The 26,654-nt window shown below is 50.3% G+C and overlaps 1 protein-coding gene across 10 annotated transcripts in view; it reads right to left on the reverse strand.

The window, feature by feature from the left end:
• Positions 1-9,899: 9,899 nt before the first annotated feature.
• Positions 9,900-26,654, reverse strand: part of ASAP1 (ArfGAP with SH3 domain, ankyrin repeat and PH domain 1) — a 340,108-nt gene continuing 323,353 nt past the window's right edge. For 9 of the 10 annotated variants that reach the window (XM_049700766.1, XM_049700768.1, XM_049700764.1 and 6 more), the window contains 5 exons: positions 24,389-24,458; positions 21,720-21,778; positions 16,608-17,062; positions 14,702-14,824; positions 9,900-12,656 (listed from right to left, as the gene is read on the reverse strand). In XM_049700766.1, coding sequence (XP_049556723.1) covers positions 12,582-12,656; positions 14,702-14,824; positions 16,608-17,062; positions 21,720-21,778; positions 24,389-24,458 — 782 coding nt within the window. In that variant the 3' untranslated portion in view covers positions 9,900-12,581. The remainder of the gene's footprint in view (positions 12,657-14,701; positions 14,825-16,607; positions 17,063-21,719; positions 21,779-24,388; positions 24,459-26,654) is intronic. The other variant, XR_007472790.1, reaches the window with a different exon arrangement.

A 26,654-nucleotide genomic window follows, 5' to 3' on the forward strand; every position in this document is an offset into this window, starting at 1 on the left:
CCAGCATCCATGCCTGTGGCTCCCCCGCTGCCCCCTCCCTGAGACAACCACTACCCTGAGTTTGGGGTTAATCATCCCCATATATCCATAAGCAACACATAGAATTTTGTAGATTTTTTTTAAACTTCATATAAATGGTTTCATTTCGTATGAACACTTCCGGCAACTTTCTCTTCTACTCCACACTGTTTATTCATGTTGCTACATGTAGCCCATGTCTACTCATTCCTTGATTCACAGCACTCGTTACTACCACGTGAAAAACTGTGGAGTCTTTGTGTCTCTCCCACTTTCTCTTCCCTACCTCTCCCCAGTTGAGTGGGAGCCCCATGAGAGCCGGGATCATTTTTTAGGTATAAGAACTGTACCTGGTACATACCTGAAAAATTTGGCTAATTCATTCCAAGAATTAATCAACATCGGGTAGTATTCCACTGGATAAACTTAACACGGTTGCTTTGTTCACTTTTCTGGGGATGACATCTGCATTATTCCAATACTTTGCTCTTTTAAACAGTGCTTTTGCACGGATCTTCTTTTCCATGTCCCCTTGTGCACATGTAGGAAAGAATCTCTTTGTACCCGGGGTGGAGTAGCTGAGTAGTAGGTAGATACGTGTAACTTTGAATTTATTAAATATTACTACCCACTTTCCAAAGAGGTTATGCTACAATCTGTCACCCGCAGTTTACTATATATAATAATAGATTAAAAAAATATATATCACAATATAAGGAAGTGCCAAGTATAGTTCTGACCTCAGAACTATGGTACTCAAATCCTTCCAGACTTTTTCCACGTATAAACCATGCATGTAATGGAGATCTTTCTCTTTTGACATGTGGAGAATTTCCAATTTCTTCTTTGTGACAGCCATTAGCATTCCATTGTCAGGAAGCACTTTACCTTTGTAAATCAGTCCCCTGTTGGTGGTGGTTAGATTGTACCCTGAAACACCATATATTAAGTATGTTTGCATGTTTTTTGTGGCTACATATTCTTTTATTGGGTGGATGTACCATAATTAATCAGCCGTGTGAATTTTTTAAATAACAGCATAGTATAAATCTTTTATTTTTCTTAGGAAAAATTCTCAAGAGTTGGAATTTTGGCCAGTGTATTAATATTTTGGGGGGGCCTCTTATGTACTGCCAAAAGGATTGTGATAATTTAGACTGCCCCCATCTTGGAAGCTGCGTTATTGAAGTACCGAGGACATATGTTTTGCTGACTTGACTCTGAGTGTCCACATCGGCGCGTGTGGTGTTGATTATCCTGTGTCCCTGGGGTCTGGCACATAGTAGGTGCACGAGAGATGCCTGCTGAAAGACAGGGGTCTCTCGGAGGAGGATGGAGTGTGAGTCTAGGAAGATGGGTCCTGCTGCTGCTTCTGCCACTCCGTTGAGAACAGGGTGGAGCTCACGGATCATCAGCATGGAGTCACAGAGGTTTAAAGGAAGCAAAAGCCACCTGGGTGTCACCTAACCCAGACTCTCTACTCTCCAGCGCTGTGACTTTGGGAGACTTGTTTGAGCTCTTTGTGATAGACAGAATAAAGCAGCCCGCCCCCGCTGCCCCGGCCATGTCCTTACCCCTGGGACTTGTGACTATATGACCTTCCATGGCAAAAGGGACTTTGTGGGTGTGATTAAGGATTTTGAGATGGGGAGACTCTCCTGGATTGCCTGAGTTGGTCCGATATCACAATTCATTCTAAAGGGTGGTGAGAGGGTCAAAATCAGAAAAAGGAGATGTGATGGCATAACCATAGGCCAACCTATGCAATCCCTATCTTCCGGGCGATGAAACTAAAGCGTAGAGGGGAAAAGGCTCGCCCGAGCTTTTTCTGTTGGCTGGAGCCAGGCAAGGACAGGCTCCCCCTCCTCAATTCAGCAGCCCTGGGGGTGGTGACCCCAGTGGGCGGGTTCCAGTGCTTCTCCTGCCCCTGCTGCCCTGCAGAGCTGCCCCCTTGCACACCTTCTCGCCTCCTAATTGGATGCAGGCACAAGCAGGGTGTTGTTTTTGGCTGCATTGGGTCTTCGTTGCTGCACGCAGGCTTCCTCTAGTTGCAGCGAGTGGGGGCAACTCTTCGTTGCGGTGCACGGGCTTCTCATTGCAGTGGCTTCTCTTGTTGCGGAGCACGGGCTCTAGGTGTGTGGGCTTCAGTAGTTGCGGCTCGTGGGCTCTAGAGCGCAGGCTCAGTAGTTGTGGCGCACGGGCTTAGTGGCTCCGGCATGTGGAATCTTCCTGGACCAGGGCTCGAACCCATGTCTCCTGCATTGGCAGGCAGATTGTCAACCACTGTGCCACCAGGGAAGCCCCACAAGCAGGGTTTTATTTGTGATAGTCCAACTGGACTCCATTTCGACAGCAGACAGACGAGCTGTGTTTGAATACCCTCTACCAGGCCAGAGGAAAGACACCACTTCCTGTAATTCTGACGTCTTTCTTCTCTCAGGATAACGTTGGTGGATTGGGGTCGGGGTTTTAGTGGCCCCCTTACTTAAAGTTGTTGTTTGAGGAACCCTATGGGCTCTTGGCTGCAGGGAGCTGAAAGGCAGGCAGAGACGGTACCTATTAGCAGCTTTACGTCTGGTCGGTGGCCTGAGCCCTAGAATAGGCTGGAGGAGACCACGGGTGCTTGTGATGGAGCAGGGCCCCGGCCAGGGTTGGAAGGGGCTGAGGACGGTGAGACAGGATGAAGCTGGAGGGGCCAGGCCAGCACCCAACAAAGCGCTTCTTTTGGCTTCAAGATCCACACGTTGCTTCGGTTTAAAAAAAAAAAAAATGTTGAACCATGTGAATGCTTTTTTTCGAAGGACAGTCCATGACGACCCACATCAGAGCGCCCAGGCATATCTGCTACACGCACAAAACCCCAGGTCCCACCTACTCGGCCTGACCCGCTGACTCAGAATCAGGGAGGTCAGGGTGCGGGGTTTGCATTTTTAACACTCAAGTCTGAGACCCACAGCTTAAGTAGAGATAAAGACAGACGGACGCTGAGATAGATGGAGCTTAATGGGCGGGTTTGCCTCAGGAAGGGGAGCAGCAGGTTCCTGCTCTGGGCTTGGCTCCCCAAGGACGTCCCGACCCCACGGGCACCCCGGGCGCAGGGCGCGGGGAGCTGGGTGTGTCGGAGCCGCAAGAATCCTGCCTGGCAGGGAGGGTTCTCTAAGCAGAGGTGATGCGTTACCGTGAAATCAGCACTTCCCAGCCTGACTCATGGAAGGGAGTGACTTTACTGTTAAGAGCCAGAGGGGCAGAGATGAGGCACTTCTAGAGTTTCATTTCTGTTTTGAAACTCACAGCTCGACCTTGGGTGGTGTGTCCGTGATCCCTGAGTATACCTGTCTGTTAAAGGAAGTCTGGCTTTGGAACCACCAGATCTGCTCCCCCGGGGATCTGAGACCCTGCCCCTTGCCCTCAGCCCCTCTGCAGGCCGACCTCACGGGCTGCGGGCTTCGTCAGAGCAGCCAGGCCCCGGGCTCCAGGGGCACAAATGCCCAGCTGGGCTCTGCTGCAGGGGCTGGGGTGGTGGCTACCGCGGGGGAGACTGAGAAACCCCTGATGGGGTCAAAAGGCTACTTCCTCTTGAAAGGAGAGCGAAACCACACTTTCTTTTGGTTTCAATTATTGCTAAAGTTCTTACTGGCCCCAGAAGCTGAGAAACATTTGTTGGTCTCCGATTTAATAATAATAAAAGCAAAAGTAGTAATATTTAGCCCTTTCGCCCTCCCCACTGCACTAAGAGGTAGCAGGTTCAGGCATCTAAAGGCAGCTTTGAGCAATCAGGAAGGCTCAGGGGATGGAGGGTGGAGGCAGCCCGGCGGGGCTCTTTGGCATAAACAGCAGGGTGGGAGAGGGGATTACCCCCGACAGAGCCCTAACAGACGCCAGACCAGATGTAGGTCTTACATTATAGTAAAAAAATTTATCAAAGTAAAGTGTGCACAGAGTTAACCATTATACAGGAGGGCCTGCTCCAAAATGTTCCAAGTTGTTCTCTGTCCATCTCCATTTGTGAGGGCAGCGGTAGTACCCACATTTCATGGACAAGAAAATTTAGGGGACTTTTCTGGAGGCACAATGGTTAAGAATCCGCCTGCCAATGCAGGGGACACGGGTTCGAGTCCTGATCCCGGAAGATCCCACATGCCGCAGAGCAACTAAGCCCGTTCGCCACAACTACTGAGCCTGCGCTCTAGAGCCTGCGAGCCACAACTACTGAGCCCACGTACCACAACTACTGAAGCCCGCGCGCCTAGAGCCCTGCTTCGCAACAAGAGAAGCCCGCGCACCACAGGAAGAGTAGCCCCTGCTTGCCGCAGCTAGAGAAAGCCTGCACGCAGCAACGAAGACCCAACGCAGCCAAAAATAAATAACTTTATTTTTTAAAAAAAGAAAATTTAGGGTTCAGAGGCGCCAGCTAACTTGCCCACATTCACTCAGCTATGGGGCGGGGGGCATGCAGCATCAAACCCAGGGCCAGAGAATCCACTGCCCACATCTATGCTTGCAGAGGCCCCAGAGACGCTTAATTTAGCCTGAACAGTGGTATTACTGGAGAAGAACCCAAGTTCATCTCACATATTTAGGTGATTTGCCTGGCTTTTGAAGGCTTTGGAGTTTGTGATTCCTGAACGTTCCATCTTCTTGAGGACAAGATCCATGTTCAAAAGGGTAGAAGGGAAAGATAACACACAGAATGAGAGAAAATGTTTGCAAATCTCACATCTGATAAGAGACTTTATCTAGAATATATCAAGAATTCCTACAACTCAATAACAAAAAGACACATAGGCAAAGGTTCTAAATGGCCATTTCCCCAAAGAAGATGTACACATGGCCAGTCAGCACATGAAAATGTGCTCAACGTCACGTCATCAAGGAAACGCAAATCAAAACCACAGTGAGATACCACTCCACACCCACTTGGCTGGCCGTAATAAAAAAGAGAGATCATAACAAGTGTTGTCAAGGATGTGGAGCAACTGGAGCCCTCGTACACTGCTGGTGGGAATGCAAAATGGTGCAGCTACATTGGAAAATAGTCTGGCAGTTCCTCGGGCGGTTACACAGAGTTACCCTCTGACCCAGCAATTCAACTTCTAGGTATACGCACAAGAGAAACGAAAACACCCGTCCCCGCAAAAACTTACCCACGAACGTTCATAGCAGCATTATTCATAATAGTCAAAATAGTGGGAACAACCCAACTGCTCAGCAGTGGATAAACAAAATGAAGGATATCCATACAGTGGAACATTACTTGGCAATAAAAAGAAATACTGATACATGCTGCAACATGGATAAACCTTGAAAACGTTATGCTGAGTAGAAGAAGCCAGTCACAGAGGACCATCTAGGATTCCATTTATATGAAATTTCCAAAAAAGACAAATCTCTGTAGAGACAGGAAATAAATTAGTGGTTGTCAGGGGTTGGAGGAAAATGGGAGTGATTGCTAAAGGGTATAAGGTTTCATTCGGGGGTGAGGAAAATGTTCTAAAATTGATTGTGATGATGGTTGTACAATTCTAAAAACAAACCACTGAAATGTATACTTGATGAGTGAATTGTACGGTATATGCATTATATTGCAATAAGGCTGTTATAACATTCTTTTAAAAAGAGTATAGGGAGGTGGGGGGGTAGGTGATGGGTGTTGCTCACATGCGGCCAAGCAGGTAGCTAGGTCAGAAGGGGCTTATCCTCATTAGCCCTAATTTCACCTCTGCGTTTTAGCAGACTTTACTTTTTAAAACACTTTTGTTCAAGTATAACCAGTGGTCTGCTGGAGCTGGCTCAGTCCCACTTGCAAGAACGGATTGTAACGGATCGTATGCCTCTTTTCCCAACTTGGCATTCAGCGACATCATATTGGTAGCTTGGGATCAGCCATGGTAGAAATATTTACACCATGGGAATTGGCAAATGCTACAAATAAGGGCCTTAAAAAAATATTTTTTTTGAGAGCTGGTTACACATTTATCAGCATTGTACTGAGGATAACATACACACAGAAAAGTGCACATATCAGAAGCAAACAGCTCGAGGAATTTTCACAAACTGAACCAAACCTGTGTAACTAGCACCCAGAAGAAGAAAGAATAGCATCTGTATCCCAAAGTCCCTCCCCCAGCCTCCCTTCCAAGTTCCCCTTCAGGTAACCGTGATTGTGACTTGTAACCACATATATGACCTATTTTTGTACATTATGTAGAATCAAAGGTGAATTCTCCTGAGTGTGGCTTCTTGCCTCAATCAACATCATTTGTGACATTCACCCCTATTGTGTGTGGTTGGTTCATTCTCATTGCTGTACACATTGCGTGAAGATGCCCCTATTTATATAACCATGCTACTGGGACGGACATTTGGGTAGTTTACAGGTTTTTACTGTTATCAACAGTCCTGCTATGGACACTCTAGCATGTTTTTTGCCCAGCACATGCACGATTATTTCTGCCCGGGAGCCTTGGGTCACGGGGCATATGCATACCCAGCACATGCACGATTTCTGCCCGGGAGCCTTGGGTCACGGGGCATGTGCATATGTCTAGCTGTTGTAGGCATTCAGCCGATTTCACTTTGACTCTGCTCCTATTCTCGGCCTACCCAGACTCCCTTCCCTTCCCCGCGCCGTGTGAGCTGCTCATCACCCGCACCCCCAGCTTCGGCTTTAGGCTGGAGAGCGGACCCCGGCCACCGGCACTGGTCTGGAAGGGAAAGCGGGACAGCCTGGGTGCACTCGCGGCTCATCAGCTCTAGAGCTTTCTTACGGTGGCAGAGCCGTAAAAGGGGACCCAGATAGGGAAGCAGTCGACTGCTCTCCGGAGGTGGAGCAGGCCAGGGGAGCCCTGGTGTCTGGGTTTTCTAAGTGGTTCCAGCTGAGCAGGAACTAAGCTTGCGCATTCAGACAACGTATTCTTGTGCGTCTTTGTTCTGCAGCTTAATGCACCATAGAAAGAGGCCCATTGTCAGGCCTCCTGTTTACTGGGTGAGAGTCAGCAGTATGCAGTGGGCAGAGCAAACCTGGACCAGAGGCTCCCTCTGACCCTTGGTTGGGGAGGACGTTCCCGCCACCGAACATGACCCCCGTTTTCAACAGCGGGCGTTCTTTTACTTATTTTGCCAGGAGGTTTCATGTGCTCACTCGCGCAAGGAATACTTGGAGGTCACCAACTGCACGTCAAGCACTGAGGAGATCTGTGTGATTTCTCACTGGTATCTGGGGAAGGTGAGGTTTACAGTTCTTGTTGGGAGACTGAGAGGGACCCGTGCCCGCTGGCGGTACCTGAGGACCACCTGCGGACACCGGTAAAATGCAGATCCCTGGGCCCCTCCTGAGACTCCAGGTTCAGGGTCGAGGAATCTGATTTTAATGCCGAGGACCCCAGGTCACGCTGGCCCAAATCTCAAAACCTGGCCCTGCTGGATTCTCAGGCCAGCATGCAAGTGACACGTGTGTCATCTCTCGTCCTCAGAACTGCTTGGACCTATAAAGTGAAAGTTTAAATCCTGTCCGAAGATGTGTGAAGCCGAACAGGGCTTCTCCCCTGGTGGTTTTGAAGAAGGTCAATGTTTTGGCCTTCTGAGCCTCTGACTAGGGTTTGCTGTGTGGTAAGATTTTTGCAAAACAGCTGTGTTTACCTGAGCTCTAATTCCTGTTTTCAGGAGCTTAAGGGTTTTAATGCCTGCACACGGGGCTGCGGTGCTGACGGATAGACACACTCACTCAACCACCGCTTTCTTCTCAGTCACAGGCTGCACGTACCGGGACACCGGATGCCAGCCTAACCTCTGCAGAGCAGCTGTCCAGGAACTACTCACCCGGGGCCACTTCTGCAAAGGCCGTCACTTCTCTGGACTGCAAACTTCGTTGCACTTCCTGGTTTACACTTCCCTGGGGCTGACCTGCCCTGCGAGGCTGGAGTGGGCCGGCTCGGAGCCAGTCAGTAGCAGCAGAGGCAACACAAGGTCATGGTTGGGAGCTACACGGGCCCTGACCTCTGGGTTCGAGTCTGGCCCCTGCCCCTCACAATCGATTTGACTTTTGGCAAGTTACATCTTCACCTAAGCATCAGTCTCCTAAACTGTAAAACAGGTTAAGATAATCGTTCGGCTTCACAGTGTGGCTGGGACGAGCGCGGTCGTGCTGATATGGCACTGGGCCCGGGGGCGTGGCCGCGATGCAGGTTAGCAGTTCCCGTGCGGGAGAGGCCCCCCAGGAAGAAGGAGTGCACGACTGCTGGGGAGGGGTTCCTGCCTGTGCCTTCACCACTGGTCCCTGCTCTGGCTGCTGCAGGTACGTCACACACTGTCCCACTGGCCTTTGCGCAAGCTCTCTGCCTTCACCTGCTCAGTCGTGCAGGCCCCCAGGATGGGCACAGACCCCCTTCCTCCAGGAAGCCCACCGGCTTCAAATTACCCACATACTGCAGATTCCGGGAAATGAAAGATTTCCATTTAGGATGGATGAGAACACATGGGGGGCAAAGTACAGTAGGTTGAATTGCCCCATAATTGTCAACACTCCTACCTCACCCCTGCCGCACATACACCCACATTCTGGGAGGAGGAAGACTTAAAAAATACGGCGGGGGGCACAGGGTCAGGGGAGAGGAGGGAAACGCACGGCTGGGGAGGGAGAGGTCGGGGAGGCTGGTGCCGAGGCCACAAAACCTTGGGCCTCCACCTGCTGCCGTGACTCACTGTGACCTTGGGCAAGCCACTTCAGCCCTACGAGTGCATCTCCTCATCTGAAGATGGGCCGAAGGAGGAGCATTTCTGCCTCCTACAGGACCGACTCCACGTACAGGGAACAGCAGCCCATCTACTGTCCAGGGCTTGAAGGACCCTAGGGAGAGAGATCAGGGTGCCCTCCTGTTCCTAGCATCCCTGGGAGATGGGCCACGGGGGGCTTACAGCATACTGGAGGGGCTGCTTTCAATGGGGGGCCAGTGTGTTGACCTCAAAGAGAGGCTGCTCCAGGTTTAAAACAATACATAACCAATGCAACCATTGAAGCATTCTGTAATTAGATGGAAAGCTGGCTGCCATCCAGGTAATTACGGCTTGAAACACCCAGGTAATCATGGTCACCTCTCCCAGATACATCCCGATGGAAAGTCACAGGCTTCTGTGCCAAACCCCATTGTCCCCACAGGTTGGTCTGTAGGGTTTATCTTGCCGAGGTGTGTGAACAGGCGTCAAGATCTACCCACTTTCACGAAAGGAGACAAAAGAAATGCTGAGACCAGCACTTCAGAATCTCCAACGCCGTGGTCTTGGTCAGCTTTCCACGGCTGTATTTCCCTGGCTAGAATTCCATGATGCTGACCACCTCCCACGTGGTGGAAATTCTGAGGATGGCCTTGGAGCCAGAACTACTCACCCGGACCCCCATGGCTGCTGCGCGGTAACGGATCTTCCTAAGCCTCCTGTCAAGCTCTGTGAAGCCGGGAGGGCTTGCTGAGGGCGAGATGAGATAACGCTGCCCAGTGCCTGGACCTGGATCTGCTCATGGTGCAGTGGCACCAGTGGTGACAGCAACATGACACAAGTGCACGCACAGCGCTTGGTCTGTGCTGGGTGCCGTCCAAGAGCTTTTAATGCATCAACATGTAATCTTCATGACTGCAGGCTGGGTGCCTGGAGGTGGGAGTGGGAATTGGGTGGGGGGGGGGAGGGAGGGAGGGAAAACCAAAACATTGAGGTCCGTGGTTCGTAAGGCGAGGACAGGGAAGCACCTTATTTAACCAAAGTGAGCGTTAATGTAGAAGCTGAACGACTTGTGTTACCTACACCCCCCCAAAAGCACAGCCAAGTGAAGTTTTGATTTCCTCCAATCAGAAGAGTAGTGGACAACTCACAAAATGGCCTGATGTCAGATGTTTGGGATCAACTGAGAATATGTTTATTTAAAAGCAATTTTAAATATTAAAAAAAGTAGAAATGAACACATACAGTACTTGAAAACTGTCACATTAAATACATGTGAAATGATGAGTGTACTGATGTCTGAGCGTAACATCCAGGTGGGAATTCGGAATTTAACTCGTGGCGCTATGGGATTCCTATACAACATGTTGGAAGTTCTAGGCAATAAAAAAATAAATAGCAATTGCTGTTCAACCGGAAAATAAGACACACACTATTTGCAGAACATAGCTTTCCCCTCTGAGGGGGGAGAAAGAACTAATTAGCTATTTTTTCCATAGGTTCCATACCTTCAAAATACTCTATATCATGTACAAAATTGCAGATAGTGGATCACTGAGTTTAAGAACAACACCAGATTCAAACTCAACCAAGGTCGCCAAAGGTACTTATACCTAGTTTTCCCATGTCCCACAGTAAGCTGGGTTAGAGAGAACTCAAATTCCTGATGGAAAACAAAAACAAAACCAGAAGAAAGAAAACAAAACCCAAAGTTTTTTTTTTTTTTAAGAAAAGGCATTTGTGTAAAAGTCACTGCAAAAGGGGAAAAAAATAGACGTTGACTCCATGTAATTTTAGATATCTACCTCGTGTTTTTTTAAAAAGCCAGTTTATTTTGAGATCAGTTGAAAATACTGTAGGCCACAAAAATGAATGGTGCTTCAATACAACTTAAGAAGTATAGATGAATGAACTGGGACACTAAATAACTTCAGACAGTGACTTCCTGGCCTGACACCCATGTGGCTTAGACACTGAGGCTGTGAACGCTGTCAGCCACATACACCAGCACGTCGGCTGGCTCCCGGTGTCTTGTTCTGTGTGGGGTTCACGTGTGCCATGACGCTGAGGAAGCAATTGCTTAAAATCATTTTCCAGTAACAGCTGATACGTTGCAGGTTTGTCATGCAACGTTTATTGATTAGGTGGCTATTCAAAGTTTTCATAGTAATCACTTAAGCAGAACTAAATTAATATTCACTGAGCACTGACTCTAGACTCTATTAAAGAAGCCTTCCCCTAAGGGTTTGGTTGGGAGTTGTGCTTCTGTGAAATGAACATTTCTTACTCATCGCCAAGATTATCTGCTTAAAAATATTAGTTTTCTGTGCTGTTGCCAACACAGCAGTTTAAGCAAACTTAACGCCAGAACGACACACGAGCCTCGGAATCAGAGAGCAGACCCACTGACTGTGGAGCGAAATGACTGTATCCTTTCCCCAAATTCAGACTGACGTAAAAGACTGAAAAACTCACGATATTCTTAATGGTCTGATGGACACAGCTGGGATGAGAAGGAAACCGAGAGGGGCAGAGACTCCCGGCAGGAAGAGCGTGTTTCACAGTGCAATTCATAGCAGCGTTCAAAAACTTGGTTATGAATTGACTTGAAGGTAACGTGTCTGTTGAACAGAGCTGGAGATCGGAAAACTTATCTATGACTGGGGCTTAGTAAAGAAAACGGAAAAAGAGAAGGATGGTTTCAGCACCTGGATTCTGCAGGGGGGATAAATGATGTGCAGAACTGACTTTTGAATTCGTCATCTTCCTGAATAATCTTTTGAAAGTTTAAATTTATCAAGAACAAAACTCAGAAAAGACTTTAAAATGGACACATTGGGGGCGTTAGTACATCTGAAGGATGCTAATTCGTAACGGGATATGTAGATGCATACTCTCGAGAAAGCCAAATGACTGACTGGAAGCAAATACTGTTGCAACCTTATAATTTCTCCTTTAATGGCAATCAAGTTTAAAAAATGTACAGTTCAACTTATCCATACTATTCCTTTATAAAAGGCAGATTTCAGGTAAGCTTCTAAATGCATGCATAATGTAGAGGCTAATATTTTCTGGCAGTCCTTGGTTCCTGAAAGTTGAACTTCATCAGATGTCTTAAACTTCTGTGAAAATAGTCATGAAGGATATGTTATTTTTGCATAATGAGGTAATATCTCAGGGGCGGGTACTCATCCTCTTAAGACAGTGCAAACCCACTTGTCTAAACTTGCATGAGGCTTTGGGCACTGCAGAATGCCACCCAAGGTTTTGGGTCAGTGAATATTTTGCTCAAGGAATAACACTTATATTTAACTGAGCACTTTTCTGTAATAAATACCAAGGTCGGTTTTTGTAGCTGTAAACTGTGTACACAGATAACTACAGGCTGGTCTGTCATGAAGCCGAAAGTTTCACCTGGAAAACAGAACCCACCTCTTTGCTAATGGTGCATTTTCAGTAACACAATGGAGAATACTGTATCGTCAGGAACAGAGAGGCAACTCTATGCCCTTCAACGGCTGCTGGAGACCACTTCTATTTGCAAAGCCAGCAGTTCCTATATTCCTGTTTTTGTTTGTTGGCTTGGAAAACAGCATAGAGAGAGATGTAAGTGCTAGATGTCAAGGACGGCTTTGGCAAACCAGTAAGGCGCACCGGGTCCCAAGGCTACCCTAATACTGGCGAAGGCAGAGACCACAGGGTATTTACAACACACGCTACGTTCCCCTCCCGCGGCGGCCCCTCCGGGAGCGTCCCGTTCAGTGACAGCAGCTATATACACGGTGAGCACAGGGCCACGTGGACGCAGCAGTCTTGCATGACAGGTGCAGACAGTCTGAAGGTTCTGCTTTTTGCTAGTCAGACAGGATGTGGACAAAGGACACCGGAAAGACCCCCTTCCTCTCGGGCTGCCCTTCGATGTGCCCGATCTGCAGGGAGAAAGGAGAGGTGTCAGGCTGGAGGTGGCCGGTGGGTCAGAGCCCCCGGAGTTGGCCGTGACCCGGGCGGGACGCAGGCCCCGGTGAGACACAACACGCAAGCACCACAAGGGGGGGGGACCACGTTCACGTGGATCGCTGCACCCACAGACAGCCCTGGGAGGTACAGTCCCGTGACCCCTCACTTATACACAAAGGGACAGCGGCCCAGAGAGGGGGCTGACCTGCCACGGTCTCGCCCAGGCTGCAGCTTCAACAATGCGCTCAACCAGGCTGTCTGGCCACCTTTCCTGCTGGGCGACCTCAGGCAAACCGTGCTAAGCCTCCTGTCTGTAAAGCGGGGCTAAAAAGCCCCTATTTCTCAGCTTGTTGAGAGATTACACCAACAATTATGTACATGGAAGGGCCTCTGTGTACCAAGAACCTGCTTTCTGGCTGCTGTGCGGGGGAAGGACATTGTGAAAGTTTGAGATGGACGAGGGCAAATTTTACGGCCGTTTTGTCGTCTGCTGCCTACCTGTAAGCCATGGTTACCTGACAGAAGTTCCTAATAACTTCAGTTACACCAGCATTAACTGCATTAAAGAGAAGCCTATGAGGAGAAAGAATAACGACACGCACGCTGGCTTCACATGACAGTTACGGAGAGAGATCCAGGCCCGCTCTCATTGCCCTGCGTGAAGCACCTGCCGCACAGACGGTGGCCGGCGCAGGAGCTGCGCGTCAGCCCAGGGCTGCTTCCTTCGTTTACCGGGACTGTGGCCTCGGGCGGTCACCCGGGCCACTGTCCACCAGCTTCCCTTCTGGAGAGTGGAGTGAGGCCTGGCCGACCCACCTCACGGGGTCTTAACTGGTGTCGTGCACTGAGTTCTTAGACTCATGCCCCACTTTTCAGAGGAGGAAACTGAGGCTTACTGAAAGGACATGCTTTATCCAGGGCCTCCGAGCGAGTCACCTTGGGCCTTTAGGGTCCATCTCCTTGTCAAGAGTCTAAGCTACCAGACTCCCACGTCAGAGAGAGAGGGAGAGAGTCCAGGGTTCCTCAACCTCGGCACTCCCGACATCGGGGCCACATGGTTCTCTGGAGTGGGAGCTGCTCCAAACACTGCTGGATGCTTAGCAGAAGCCTTGGCTTCTGCCCCCCAGAAGCAGGAAGCACCCACCCTGCCCAGGTCCTGATAATCAAAATGTTTCCAGATGTTGTCACATGTGCCTGGAGGGCAAAACTGCCCCTGGCTGAACCAGTGCTGCAGTCCAAGCGAAATCCCCACGGCTGTGGCCAAGAATCTGAAGTCACTGTCTGGGCCCAAAGGAGGGGAAGCCAAAAGTACACGTGTGTGCACGCGTGCGTGTGTATGTGTGTGTGTGGACGTGCACACGTTCCTGGGCATCAGCAGGCTCTGCTGGCTCAGCTGTGAACTACAGGTCCCTTTCTCGGCAGACAGAGCCGGGCCCCTCTGGGCAGGAGGGGCTCAGGCTGCCAAGGAAGAATTCCCACGCTGGGGTCAGGAAACGATCGACTAGGAAAGCACAGGAGGCTTCTGCCCGCTGCACCTCTGCCTGGTAGGACCCACGGGAGGCTCCCTCTGGCCGCAACCTAGACAGCTGTGCACGTCAGCCACCCCTGCAGCCACCGAGAACCGGGGCATCTTCAAGCGCCACGGCGGGAGGACAGGGACGCCTTTCCTTCCCGACACCTGGCCAGCAGGTTTTCACGTAAAAGGAGTTTCACATATTCTCATTCAATCTGCTAAAGTCACATGAAGCAGGGATCATGCCCCACTTGACGGAAAGAGAACTGCAGGCGGGATGAAGGATGGAACTCGGGAAGAAGGACGCACGGTGGTGAAGGGCAGGGCCTGAGCAGAGCTTGGCTGGAAAACCAGAGAATATCTAGAGCTTACAGGCTGTGGTGGGGTAAGGCTAAAGCATGTGTGAAGGTGAATTCTCCTGACCCGGTTTCAAAGCTCTGGCCGCTGGTGAAGAGGCGGGGCTGGCAGGCCCGGGGCGCCCTGGTCCTCACGACTGGTACATACCCACCACTCCTGGTCTTCCTCTCCGGTGACCACGATCACCTCGCCCTCCATGAAGGTCAGCTCGTCGTCATTGTCTGCCTGGCAGTCATAGATGGTCTTCACTCGCCTCACCTTACTTTTCCCCTTCAAAAAGAAACGGGGTTTTAGCTCACAGGACAGACCGAAGGGAAAGAGACACACTGACCTTGGGCGATTGAGTTAACCTCCCTGAGCCTCAGTTTCTCCTCGGTGAAAGGGGGGAGGCTTGTGGGCAGGTGCCCCGAGCCTTGGGTGACCTCCAGACACGACAGCCCCTCTGCCCCGAGCAGCAGGGCAGAGCCCAGTGTGAGCGAGCAGGCAGCCCCGATGACTTCCATCGGACGGCAAACATCACGGGCAGGGACCAAAATCCAGCTTCACCCAGAACTGCAAAGCGCTCTCCCCTTCCCCAACCCACGGCGGCTTGCAGAGATGACAGCAGAGTCTAAAAATGGTTTGGGGAAACATGCTGCAAAGCAGGACGTGCAGCTTCTGCACACGGAACGTGCGGCATAAACACATTTCTCAGCCCCTCGTGCAAAGCACTGAGTCAGCACACGCTGGTTAAACAGGGCAGGGCAGCCTGGGGCAGGGAGGACGCCAGGCAGTTCCCCAAAACGTTTTAGCTTTTGACCCATTTTGACTTGGGCTTTATTTGTTGGATTTCTACTTCTTTGCAAACAGGAAGATGGAAATAGGGAAATGACCTTCCAGAGGATGTTTCTGGTGCCCAGCTTATTAAACAATTAGGAAGAAAAAAGCAAGCTGTGTCTCTAAAAGTTTCGGGTCAAGTGCTTTTCCTCTCTGTCTGCTGGTTTCTCCCTCGGTCAGTCACCCTGACGACCCGCTGGCTTCTGCAGCCCTCTCCCTGGGCTGTGCTGGAGCTGGTGGGTCTGAGAAGCCGGCGGAGCTGTGGCCAGTAGAGATCTTAAGTCTTCTCAGCTCTGACTCTGTGAGCAAGCTGTGTGTGGCCACTTATGACAGGGAGGGTTACATGAGATGAACAGTAAAGCGTGCAGCAGCACAAACTGGAATTATGCGCACGTCAGGGCCATGCGTGGTGCTCGGGCGTCTCGGGAGCCTCCCTGGAGAACAGCAAGCACCCACTGCTGAACGCGTGTATGGTCTCCCAGGGGAGGACGGATTTTACTCGTCTCACTTTTCCTTTAGTACCGAAGTGACACACTTTTATTGCAACGTTGTTTTTTTATAGTAAGATGTGAGTAGAGGCTTTTAGTCCCCCACTAACTGTGCTCCTTAACCGGGGTCGGGGTGCTTGTGACCCTGTGAGGGTGTGGCCATGGGCAGGACAGACAGCACACGTGCATCTTCCCAGAGCTCCGTTTTTCAAAAAAAAACATTTTGGGGTGGGCAGTGGGGGTGAAAAGCATGTTTACATTAAAGTAAAATGGCTATATCAGAGTAGAAAGCATTTCAGGACAATGGTGGAATGGGAGACTTCAAACCAAATTCTGTGTTGGTGCAAGCCTTTTGGGGCTCTGCGCCCAATTCCTCCAGGAAGATGCCGTGAGAAGCAGAGGAGCGAGGTGCTCAGAACCCTGAGAGGGAGACCGCTTTCCTGTGACCTTGGGAAAGGAAAGGTCTCCTCCTCAAGGATCTGAGGCAAGAGCGACCACTTGCTGAGTGTTACCGGGCACTGCTCATCTGTCACTGCATTTCATCACCCATGAACTCAGGCACCGTCCTAGCTCTACTCATGCACATATAAGGAAACCTAGGCTCAGGGCACGTAATTAAGTGGCCAAGCCCCCGTGGTCACAGGGAACGCAGGTCCTGAGGTCTGTCTGCGGGGTCCACAGCCCGGTCCCGACCCCCAGGCTCCACGCCCCCTCGATGCCCGAGCTGGGCCGGCCGGGTGCCCACCCACCGTGTTGATCTTCCTGGGCAGCGGCACGGGCGTCTCCGGCAGGGTGGGCGTGAGGTCGTTGGAGTCCTCGGACGCCTGCTTCGGGATATTCGGGGAGAGATCGGCCGGGTGTGACTTGGGGGCGAGCTCTGGGGGCGGCTGGGCCTTGGGAGAGGCGTCTGCCGCCTGGGGTTTCGCCAGCAAGTCTCCCAGCTGCGGCTTGGGCGGCAGGTCCTTCACCTGCGGCTTGGGAGGCAAGTCTGCGAGCTGCGGCTTGGGGGGCAGGTCTCCCGGCTTAGGTGGCAAGTCTCCGATTGGGGGTTTGGGAGCCAGTTCCGTGGGCTTCGGGGGCAGGTCTCCGGGTGGCGGCTTCTGCGGTAACTCTGCTAACTGTGATGACTTCTGAAAGAGTTCGGGCGGGACGTTGGCTTTGTCGAGGGAGAGATGATGGCTGGTCTCTGTTTTCCTTAGTGCCACTGCGGGAAACAACACAGAGAGGGGGGTCACTGGACGGGGACGTGAGGGGATCAGCATTGCCTTCCTCTGTCACGGTCACAGGGAGGAGAACCAACCCCGAGGGAGTGCTCTGCATGCAGAGGCACGGATGGCCTGCTTTGAAGAAGGTGAAAGTCGGAAGCCTGGGAGGCATCCACCTTACAATGGGTGATTTTATGCTTTAGTTTATGAACAGGACATCCAAAGTAATCCAGAATAATAATAATAAAAAAACCACAACTATAAACATAATACAGATTACAGAAAACTGAGAAGTACAGAGCTAAAGGAAGTTTTCCATAAGCCTCCTGCCTAAATGTAGCCATTTAAAATACTTTGATGTAATTTCCTCCTGGACTTTTCTATGTATTCTTCATAGATAAAACATTTATCTGCTTTTAACTATATACTGTTTTAGCAAGAGTATTTTCTGTGTTAATAAAAATTCTTTATTAGTAGCATATATATAGCTAAAATATTTATGTATGTATCTGGCTGCGCCGGTTCTTAGTTGCAGCACGCGGGATCTTTAGTCGTGGCATGTGGGATCTAGTGCCCTGAACAGGGATGGAACCCGGGTCCCCTGCACTGGAAGTGCAGAGTCTTATCCACTGGACCACCAGGGAAGTCCAGTGAGCATTCTTAATGTTGCAGTCTATTCCGTTCTACAGCAGTATCATAATGTACAATATTATTAATTCCCCACGTTTTATATGATTCATGCACTATGTAAGAGGGAATAGGTTCCTCCCTCACCACGCCCACGCACCCCACCCCCTGAGGTAACCTTTGTTCATTTGAGTGGTGCACATACATGGGTGTATGAATTATCTTTTAAAACCCATAAAGGGCATTACAATACATACACTGTTTGCAACTTTGTTTTTTTCCCATTTAATATGTTTGGGAGAATTTCTAAGTCAGTTCCTCTTTCTTCTCTTTAATGGCTGCGCGGTACTCCATGGCTTGGAAATTCTGACGTCTGTTGAAACCTTTGCACAGCTCTATCCAGTGGAACTTAGGACACTAAGGACACATCTTCAAATCAGGCTTCACCACTTACTTACGAGCTGTGTGACCGTGAGCAAATTACACGACCTCTCTGTGCCTCACCTTCCTCATCATGAGTTGACATACGTACAGAATTTGCCAACAGCACCTGGGAGGTTCTAGGTATATCAGAATATCATCATTACTGCTAGACAAGGTTCCTTGAGGCCGGGATTCACCGAGCACATAGTATGTGCTCAACGAGGACACAGCTAACTAAGGCACACTGAGTGAGTCAAACTAGCCAAATTTTATTCTAGAAAAATACAAAATTCAGAAAGATATTCTCAAAATTTTATGTTTTAAAAAAGAAAGACAAACCCCAGTATTGTAAACTGTCACAAGCTGTACTGCAGCCTGCCCAGCCATGTCCCTTCCTAAGGAAATCAAATTCAAGGACACCCTGCTCCCAGGCTGGCCCAAGAGATTCAGCCGATGTGGCTCCGCTCAGAAACTGACAGCAGGTCCGTCAGATTCCTCTCTTGGAAGTCAGATACTGTGGTAAACAAAACTCTGAGGCACTGATGGGGGAGAAGCTGGGAGATTCCCTGAGGCAGTGGGGCTGGAAAGCCTAGCTCTGAGCCACATTTCTGGGGAAACAGAAACTGTGAGTAAGTGCCGGGCCATCCGAACATGCAACTCTGATTCTAGAAATCTGTCCTAAAAAGGGATCAAAGCCAGGTACTGACATGCCTGTGTTGAGTTGTTCAGCACAGCACTGTTTATAGTGAAAAAACTGTGAACAGGGTGAATGTGGAATAGGACAGACTGCTTAATATGTCCTGGTATCAGACAACAGAGTACTATGCAGCCAGTAAGAGTGTAATTTATGTCATGGAAAGGGTTCTTGATTTATTATGTGACAAAAATCAGCTTACATAGCGACGTAAAAAAAAGCATAGGAAAAAGACTGAAAGGGTAGACCAGATTGTTTATCCTGGGTGGTGAGACTTCAGGTGGTTTGTATTTTCTTCTTTATGCTTATCTGTATTTTTAAAATCTTCTAGGATAAATATATATTACTTTTATAATACAAATAAATAAGAAGGAGACAGTTTCTCCTCCAGGGAAGCCTGCCCAATCTCTGGCTATTTTATTTCCAAGCTGAGTTGGGTTTTCCCCTCTCTAATTAAAAGTCCTTTCTGAACTGCATTCTTAACTCTGATGGACAGACAAGCAAATATGGTTCGTTCCTAAGAACGGACTCGAAGGACGTAACAGGAGGAGGAGAAGGAGGCGGAGGAAAGAGCCCGCACACTCCCAAGCCCACATTCCCAACAGAGGGAGTGCCGGGCAGAGGATAGCACCCACCCAGTGGAAGAGCGCAAGCCTAACGACATTCACGAAGAGCTCACGGACATCTGAAAAAATACGTACGTCGAAATGCTAAGTGGAAAAACCCAGGATGCAAAACTGTAGTTTCATTATGATGACAACTGTGGAAGAATGTAAGGGACCAGGTAGCTGTATCACAGTGCAGAACTATGGTGACTCTGTTCAGGTTGAAAGATCCCCTAAGGTTTCTATACTATTGCCTTTTTTTTGTTGTTTTTAATTTTATTTATTTATTTATTTTTGGCTGTGTTGGGTCTTCGTTTCTGTGCGAGGGCTTTCTCTAGTCGTGGCAAGCGGGGGCCACTCTTCATCGCGGTGCGCGGGCCTCTCACTATCGCGGCCTCTCTTGTTGCGGAGCACAGGCTCCAGACACGCAGGCTCAGTAGTCGTGGCTCACGGGCCTAGTTGCTCCGCGGCATGTGGGATCTTCCCAGACCAGGGCTTGAACCCGTGTCCCCTGCATTAGCAGGCGGATTCTCAACCACTGCGCCACCAGGGAAGCCCTTATACTATTGCCTTTGAAAACTCCTTAAACAAATGGCTCTGTGCAGCAGTCTGTCCCCAGTTGAGAAGGCTTTAATTAAGCCTTTTAAAAGGTGCCCGAAGGAGTTTAAAAATGCGTGATGCTTGGGAGGGAAAAAGAGTGAGATGTGGCCAGGACGGTCCATACGAAAGTGCCAGCTGGTGGCAGGTGCTTGCGGGGAGCGGGGCAGGCAGTAGAAGAAGTTGCAGCCCCGCGCCTCCCGACGCCACAGACGCCCTCTGTCTCCAGCTCAGGAGGCTCAGAAACACATCCGGGGACTCTACCTTTTTTTGGGGTGAGAGAGGGAACCACTGGATGGATGGGACAGAGTGACTGATTTAACATGGATCACCCTGGCTCTTCTGTTGAGGAAAGACTGCAGGGCCAGGGCAGAGGCAGAGAGACCAGGTAGGAGGCTGCAAGAGTCCAGACAAGAGATGATAGTCCCGTGGACCACGGTGAGAGTGGGGGACATGGGAAGGAGTGCCTGGATGTTAAGACACATCGAAGGGAGAACCAGCAGTACGTGTGGAAACACTGGATGTGGGGCGTGGCAGGATGGAAGGAGTTGAGCTTCCTTCTTAGGTTTTAAGGCCCAAACACCTGGACCTGGACAATATCGCCTGTAACAGATAGGGACACTGTGGGAAAAACAAGTCTCGGGGGGTGGGGTCAGAAGCGTATTCGAAATCTTAAGCTGAGCAGCCTATTAGACATGTGATAGAGCAGAGATATTACAGAGCCTGGTGTGTGTGAGTTTAGATTATAGAGGGATTCTTGGGCTGGGTGGATAATGTGGAGGTGCCAGGGTGGGTTCCCCAGGGAATGAGGGCATATTCACAAGAGAAGTGACCATGGCGAGCCAACCTCTGGAGGCTGAGGACACGAGGAGGGCCCAGCACAGGAGGGGAGCAGGGACTGTCAGTGCCCTAAGAGCAGGACGGTGTCCATAGGCCAAGTGCAGAGAGAGTAACCAGCCGGGCCAAAGGCTGCAGGTGGGCTGAGCTTGACCACCCGCCGACAACCTTGGGGAGTGGTCTTAACAGAGGATACATGAATGGATCTTGGCTTTGAGTATCAGCATCTGGAACTTCACTCAAAGAGAGACGATCAGATGGCACGTCCCTCTCAACTGAAGAACGCACCACAACCCAGGAAGGAGCTGTGCAAAGCCTGAACTTGTATCTGATCGGGTCTCTTGATCCAACTTTCAGTTGCTAGGAAATGCAGAGGAACATGTTAAATAACCACATGGGGATGCCGGTCAGCAAAATCCAGCCTTTCTGAAGCATCATCTCATTTCGTCCTTACAAAACCTGGTGAAGCAGGTGTCCTGGCCCTACTGACAGGTGAGGAATCTGAGGCTTAGTGAAGCTTTGGAGTCCCCTGCCCAGGCCACACAGCTAGTAAGTGGCAGAGCTAGTACTGGTTCCTAGGTCTCTCTGATCATGTTTGCAAGAAAAGAAATGGCACCTGGGGATACTAATGATGTGTCTTCTGAAAAAGCATGATGTTTTTAAGGAAGAGTTTGGTGTTCTGCTAATCACAAAATTTGGACCTATAAGTATTTTTCTTCATTAAACAAATATTAAATACACATCTACTACATACCAGCTACTGCTCTAGGCATCTGAGATAGAGCAGGGAACAAAACAGACAGACGCCCCTGTCCCCTTGGAGGGTATAATGACACTCTAATTACATGCAAATATGAAAAAGATAAATCTTACCTTTCTGAGGTAGTTTAGGAAGAACTCTTGGGCCAAGGGCAGTCTTTGCAGAACCGGTGCTAATTAATAAATAAGAATCAGTTAGGATCTCAAAGTGCTATAAAATCAACAGCAATATATATTACTCAAGGAAGTCATAGGAGTTTACAGAATTATCTAAAAAGTCTTTCATAATTTCTCTAACAAAAGATTATCGTCTGCTTTCCCTAATTCAAAGTTTGCCTGGATTTCCCTGAGGATTATCTTCTTATTCCCAAGTCTGCAAAGTGGAGTCAACAGGGAAATTCATGCAACAGCTAACCTCTGAACGACAGAGCCTAATTCCTCCTCTTCTCGAAAGCTTTCCCCAGGTAACAGCGTTTATGAAAGCGCCTGGCACACTGCAGGTGGCGCCCCCAGTGCACTGCACAGAAGTAACTCAACTCATGGGACCCCAAAATGTAACTCTTGTCACCTCCGTTTTTACAAGAGGAAACCGGAGCCTGTGCAGCTTCAGTGACCGGCAGAAGGTCCCGAGGCCGGTCAGTGGTGGAGCTGGATATTCAGACCCAGCTATTTGACTCCAGAGCCCTTATGTTGTCTCTCTCTGCACCAGAGCAAACAGCTTGGGTCTCAGGCCTCCAGACTTTCCCTGAGCTTTTCCTCCTTTTGGGCGACTTGTAAACGAGCAGAGGAAGAAAGCCCGGGGAAGCAGCCCCTGGCACAGAAGCCGCCCTGTGTTGTCTGATATCATGTGACTCCTCACACCCCTGCCACCATCGAAATGCCAGCGCTGCAGGTGGCATCTCTCAGTTGGAACGCACTCTGTTCCTTTTACAAGAGGCTCTATCTATTCCCAGAGGACACCGGGAGCACTGCAGACCCAAACAGCAATAGCATCCAAGTGCCGGACTTGTATCTGCCAAGATCCCCTTTTATTACCTCGTTTATCCTTTTCTGTCCTCTGGTGGCCTAAGAACTGGCTTTCCCCCCCTCTTTCTAGCCTAACTGCATTTAAAAGGACAGGAAAAGGCAAACCAACCAAAAAGAAAACAAAAGTCCGATAAGAAAGATGCAACGCAAGCATCTTCCATCCTGGCCGACAAATCGCCCTTGACCTTAACTGCTCTTCCCTCAGCTCCTCTGAAATCCTAAGGTCTCTGGGTTACTGGAGGATCAGGCTGTTGAGATGAAACGACACCGGAAAGAGTGAACACGCGAGGGCTGTGCTCTGAACATTGCTGGAGTGTGTGTTTCGGCCTCAGCATCTTCGCAGGGATGCACACCTACCCACCATGGACGTAAGTTCAATGGTTTCCTGACCAGCGTACTGAGGCCAAGCCAGAGGCTCCGAAATGCCTCACACGGGAAACCTGGGGTCAGCATTGCACATGCGTGGACTCAGGCTTCTTCCTATGCTGCTGGTGGGGCCGTGTGCACGTGTGTGTACATGGGTATATGTGTGTACACGTATATGTGTGCGTGTACATGTGGGGGGCTTGATTCCATGTAAAAAACACTTCGTGGGCACTTTCTCTGCATCAGACTCTCCTTCCTCTGGAAGGAGACCACCTCTCCTGCGGTTTAGAGCCTCCCAGGGCAAGGTGGGGAAGGGCTGAGTGGAGTGGCAGGCACGGCGAGAGGAAGGGGAGGCTGTGGAACGTGGCGTCTGAGAACCCCCGGGGTGAGTTCAGCTCTGCATCTGCTACCACTTAAACTCCTGGGGTCCGTGTCCTCATATAATACTGAGGGCAGCAGTGCCCAGGCTGCCTCATAGGGTTATAAAGACTAAACGAGATAGTGGCATTAAAAGAAATGAGGACTTCGTTTTTTAGCTTTGACAAGCTCTGGGAAGCGGCTCCTTGTGTCCCTATCTGGGTCACACTTCTTGAGAAAACCCTCTGCGCTGGGACTGGGTAGATGCTGCCCACAGAAGACCTTCCAAAGTATCTCATTTCAGTGGAGGAGGGGAGAAAGGGACACCACGCCCCCCTATTAGCCTAGCTTAAAAAAGTCTTACAGGGCTTCCCTGGTGGCACAGTGGTTGAGAGTCCGCCTGCCGATGCAGGGGACACGGGTTCGTGCCCCGGTCCGGGAAGATCCCACATGCCGCGGAGCGGCTGGGCACGTGAGCCATGGCTGCTGAGCCTGCGTGTCCGGAGCCCTGTGCTCCGCAACGGGAGAGGCCACAACAGTGAGAGGCCTGCGTACCACAAAAAAAAAAAAAAAAAAAAAAAGGCTTACGGACAGGGAATCTGGAAAGAGTCATATTTTTATGTTTGAAAATCTCTAGGCTATTGGATTTCCCTGAGATTCATCTTTTTATTCCCAAGTCTGTAAAATGGAGTCAAGAGGGAAGGTAACAAAACAAAATGACTAAACTAAAAAACTGAAGATAAGAACTCATTCTGGCAGACTCTGCGATCCTCGGGGAGGTGGGGTCCATTCACGCCGGGAACCTGGATGTGGAGAGCACTGCTTCCCTAAAACAAGGTCTGCAGACCCTGCCCGGCCTCGAGAACTGTCTGCCAAGGGGCTTTTGCAAACCAGGGGAAGCACTCAGGTTCTCAGCATGATCAGCGCCAGCTGGCAGGCCACACCTTGAGCAGATGGCCCCTAAAACCCAATTCTGTAACTCTGCCCACGGCGACAGTGAGCCTGCCAAGCGAGCACGTGCGCAGATGGCTCACCTCGACTGCTGGGACAGGCCCTCGAACTTGTTAGCGGTCTTACTCGATGATGATGGACCCACGTCGTTACCTAGGGGGAAGATCAAATGTGAAAAGCCACGTTTTCCAACAGGAAATGGAATGTGGGGACACAGGAATAGGCAGGCAGGCCACCCTCAGGGTCCAGAAAGGAAGTCAAAAGCCTCAAGCTAGAACAGTACACATTTCTGACATTACAACGAACCGGTTTGGGTCTTGACAATGTTTTTGTTCCTATTAAATATTTTAAAAAGAGGAGTGATCTGCTCCCTGGCAAGGCCTCCAAGGTCACAGGACCTGGGGGATGTCCCGTAGGTTCAGGATCTTGTCCTTAGCTTGGTGGCAGGGGAAGCAGAGTAAGGCTTCAAGTTCACCACAGATTCCCACACCAGGGGACCACCACTGGGGACCACTGGTGTGTGTGTGTGTGTGTGTGTGTGTGTGTGTGTGTGTGTGTGTGTACACACCATTATTCAGCAGGGTGGTGGTGACTGGCCATCTGCTGGGCAAGGCCCTCAGTCACTTATTTACCAATCATTCGTTCAAACATGAGAATGTTTATTAAACATCTACTATGTGCAAGGCATGAACATGGAGCAGGAGGCACCAAGGCAAGTTAAACCTCACCAGAATATGTCATCCCTCCTGTGAGGGGCACAGGCACGACCGATGCTGACAGGGTTGGGTGCTGTGAAACAAGGAGAAGGAAATAGCACCTAAAGTGAACTGGTCATGGGCTTCCCTGGTGGCGCAGTGGTTAAGAAACCGCCTGCCAATGCAGGGGACACGGGTTCGAGCCCTGGTCCGGGAAGATCCCACATGCCGCGAAGCAATGAAGCCCATGTGCCACAACTACTGAGCCTGTGCTCTAGAGCCCGCGAGCCACAGCTACTGAGCCCGCGCACCTAGAGCCCGTGGCTCCACAATTACTGAGCCTGCACTCTAGAGCTTGCGTGCCACAACTACTGAGCTCACGTGTCACAACTACTGAAGCCCACGTGCCTAGAGCCCGTGCTCTGCAACAAGAGAAGCCACTGCAATGAGAAGCACGCACACCGCAAGGAAGAGTAGCCCCTGCTCGCCACGGCTAGAGAAAGCCCGCGCACAGCAACAGAGACCTAACACAGCCAAAAATAAATAAATAAAGTAGATAAATTTATTTTAATAAATAAATAAAGTGAAGTGGTCAGAGGGGCAGGGAAAGTCCTCTCTGGGGGACACAGACCCTGAACAGTGAAACACCTTCAACAGGGGAGCAGCAAGACCAAATCCACGGGCTTGTCAAGGAGAGACAGAGAGACTGGCCAGAATCAAAGTGGCCTCTTCTGTGGTCCGTTCCACGCTGGGGGGAGCCCAAGCGCCAGGCGCCCAGGAGGAACCCCAGGAGCCCACTGGGCTCGGCTATCTCTGGGGTGCTGCCCCCTCTCCTCGCCTGCTCGCCCTTCCAGCGACCGCTCTGGACACTCCACGTGCTCCTGTTTCTGCAGAGCCCCCTCCCCTGCCTGGACGCCCGCAACGCCTCCCGGGTGGCGCTGACGCGCTGGCTGAAGGGGGGAGGTGAAGGGGGCAGGCCGAGCAAGCACCCGGACTGACGCTCACTGTGCAGAGGCGCCCACACTCTCCCACCTCACAGCAGGGGGAGCTGGCCCCATCCTCATTTTAAAGATGAGGAGACAGGGTTAAGTGACCCAACAGCCACAAGTCTCATGGTCGCACGATGTACCTAGTGGTCCTGTACACAGATGCACGCGCTTCTCATTACCCATCGTGACGCGCCAATAGCAATATTGGTAATAGCAACTACTGTGTATTGAGCACTTACTCTGAGTGAGGTACTCTGCTAGGTACTCCCTAGTCGTTACGTCTGTGAGATATAAAATGGAAGGCACTTACATTGTGTAAGAAGAAACAAAGAAGTAAAGCAAAGGTCAAGGTCAAGCAGCTGGTAAGGGCCAGGGATGGGACATAAAGCCAGGCAGTGCCCCTCCAGGGCCTGCGTTCAACCACCACACTCGCCCCTCCAATCCCAGTCCCACTAACCTACAGGACAGGGTGCAGCTGGCAGAGCGCTAAGGTGGGCGCTCCCGGACAGGACCTCAACTTCAGGACATACATACAAGAAGAAACAAGCTCCACTGGTGCTACCAGGGCCAAAGACTTTCAAATACAGTTTTATTTTAATAAGACACCCCTCCTAACCATCCGTATATTTCCACGAGTCTGTAACTTGACAACGAAGGACTTCTTT

The sequence above is a fragment of the Orcinus orca genome, chromosome 17, assembly GCF_937001465.1.
Source record: "Orcinus orca chromosome 17, mOrcOrc1.1, whole genome shotgun sequence".
Classification (NCBI taxonomy): Eukaryota; Metazoa; Chordata; class Mammalia; order Artiodactyla; family Delphinidae; genus Orcinus; species Orcinus orca.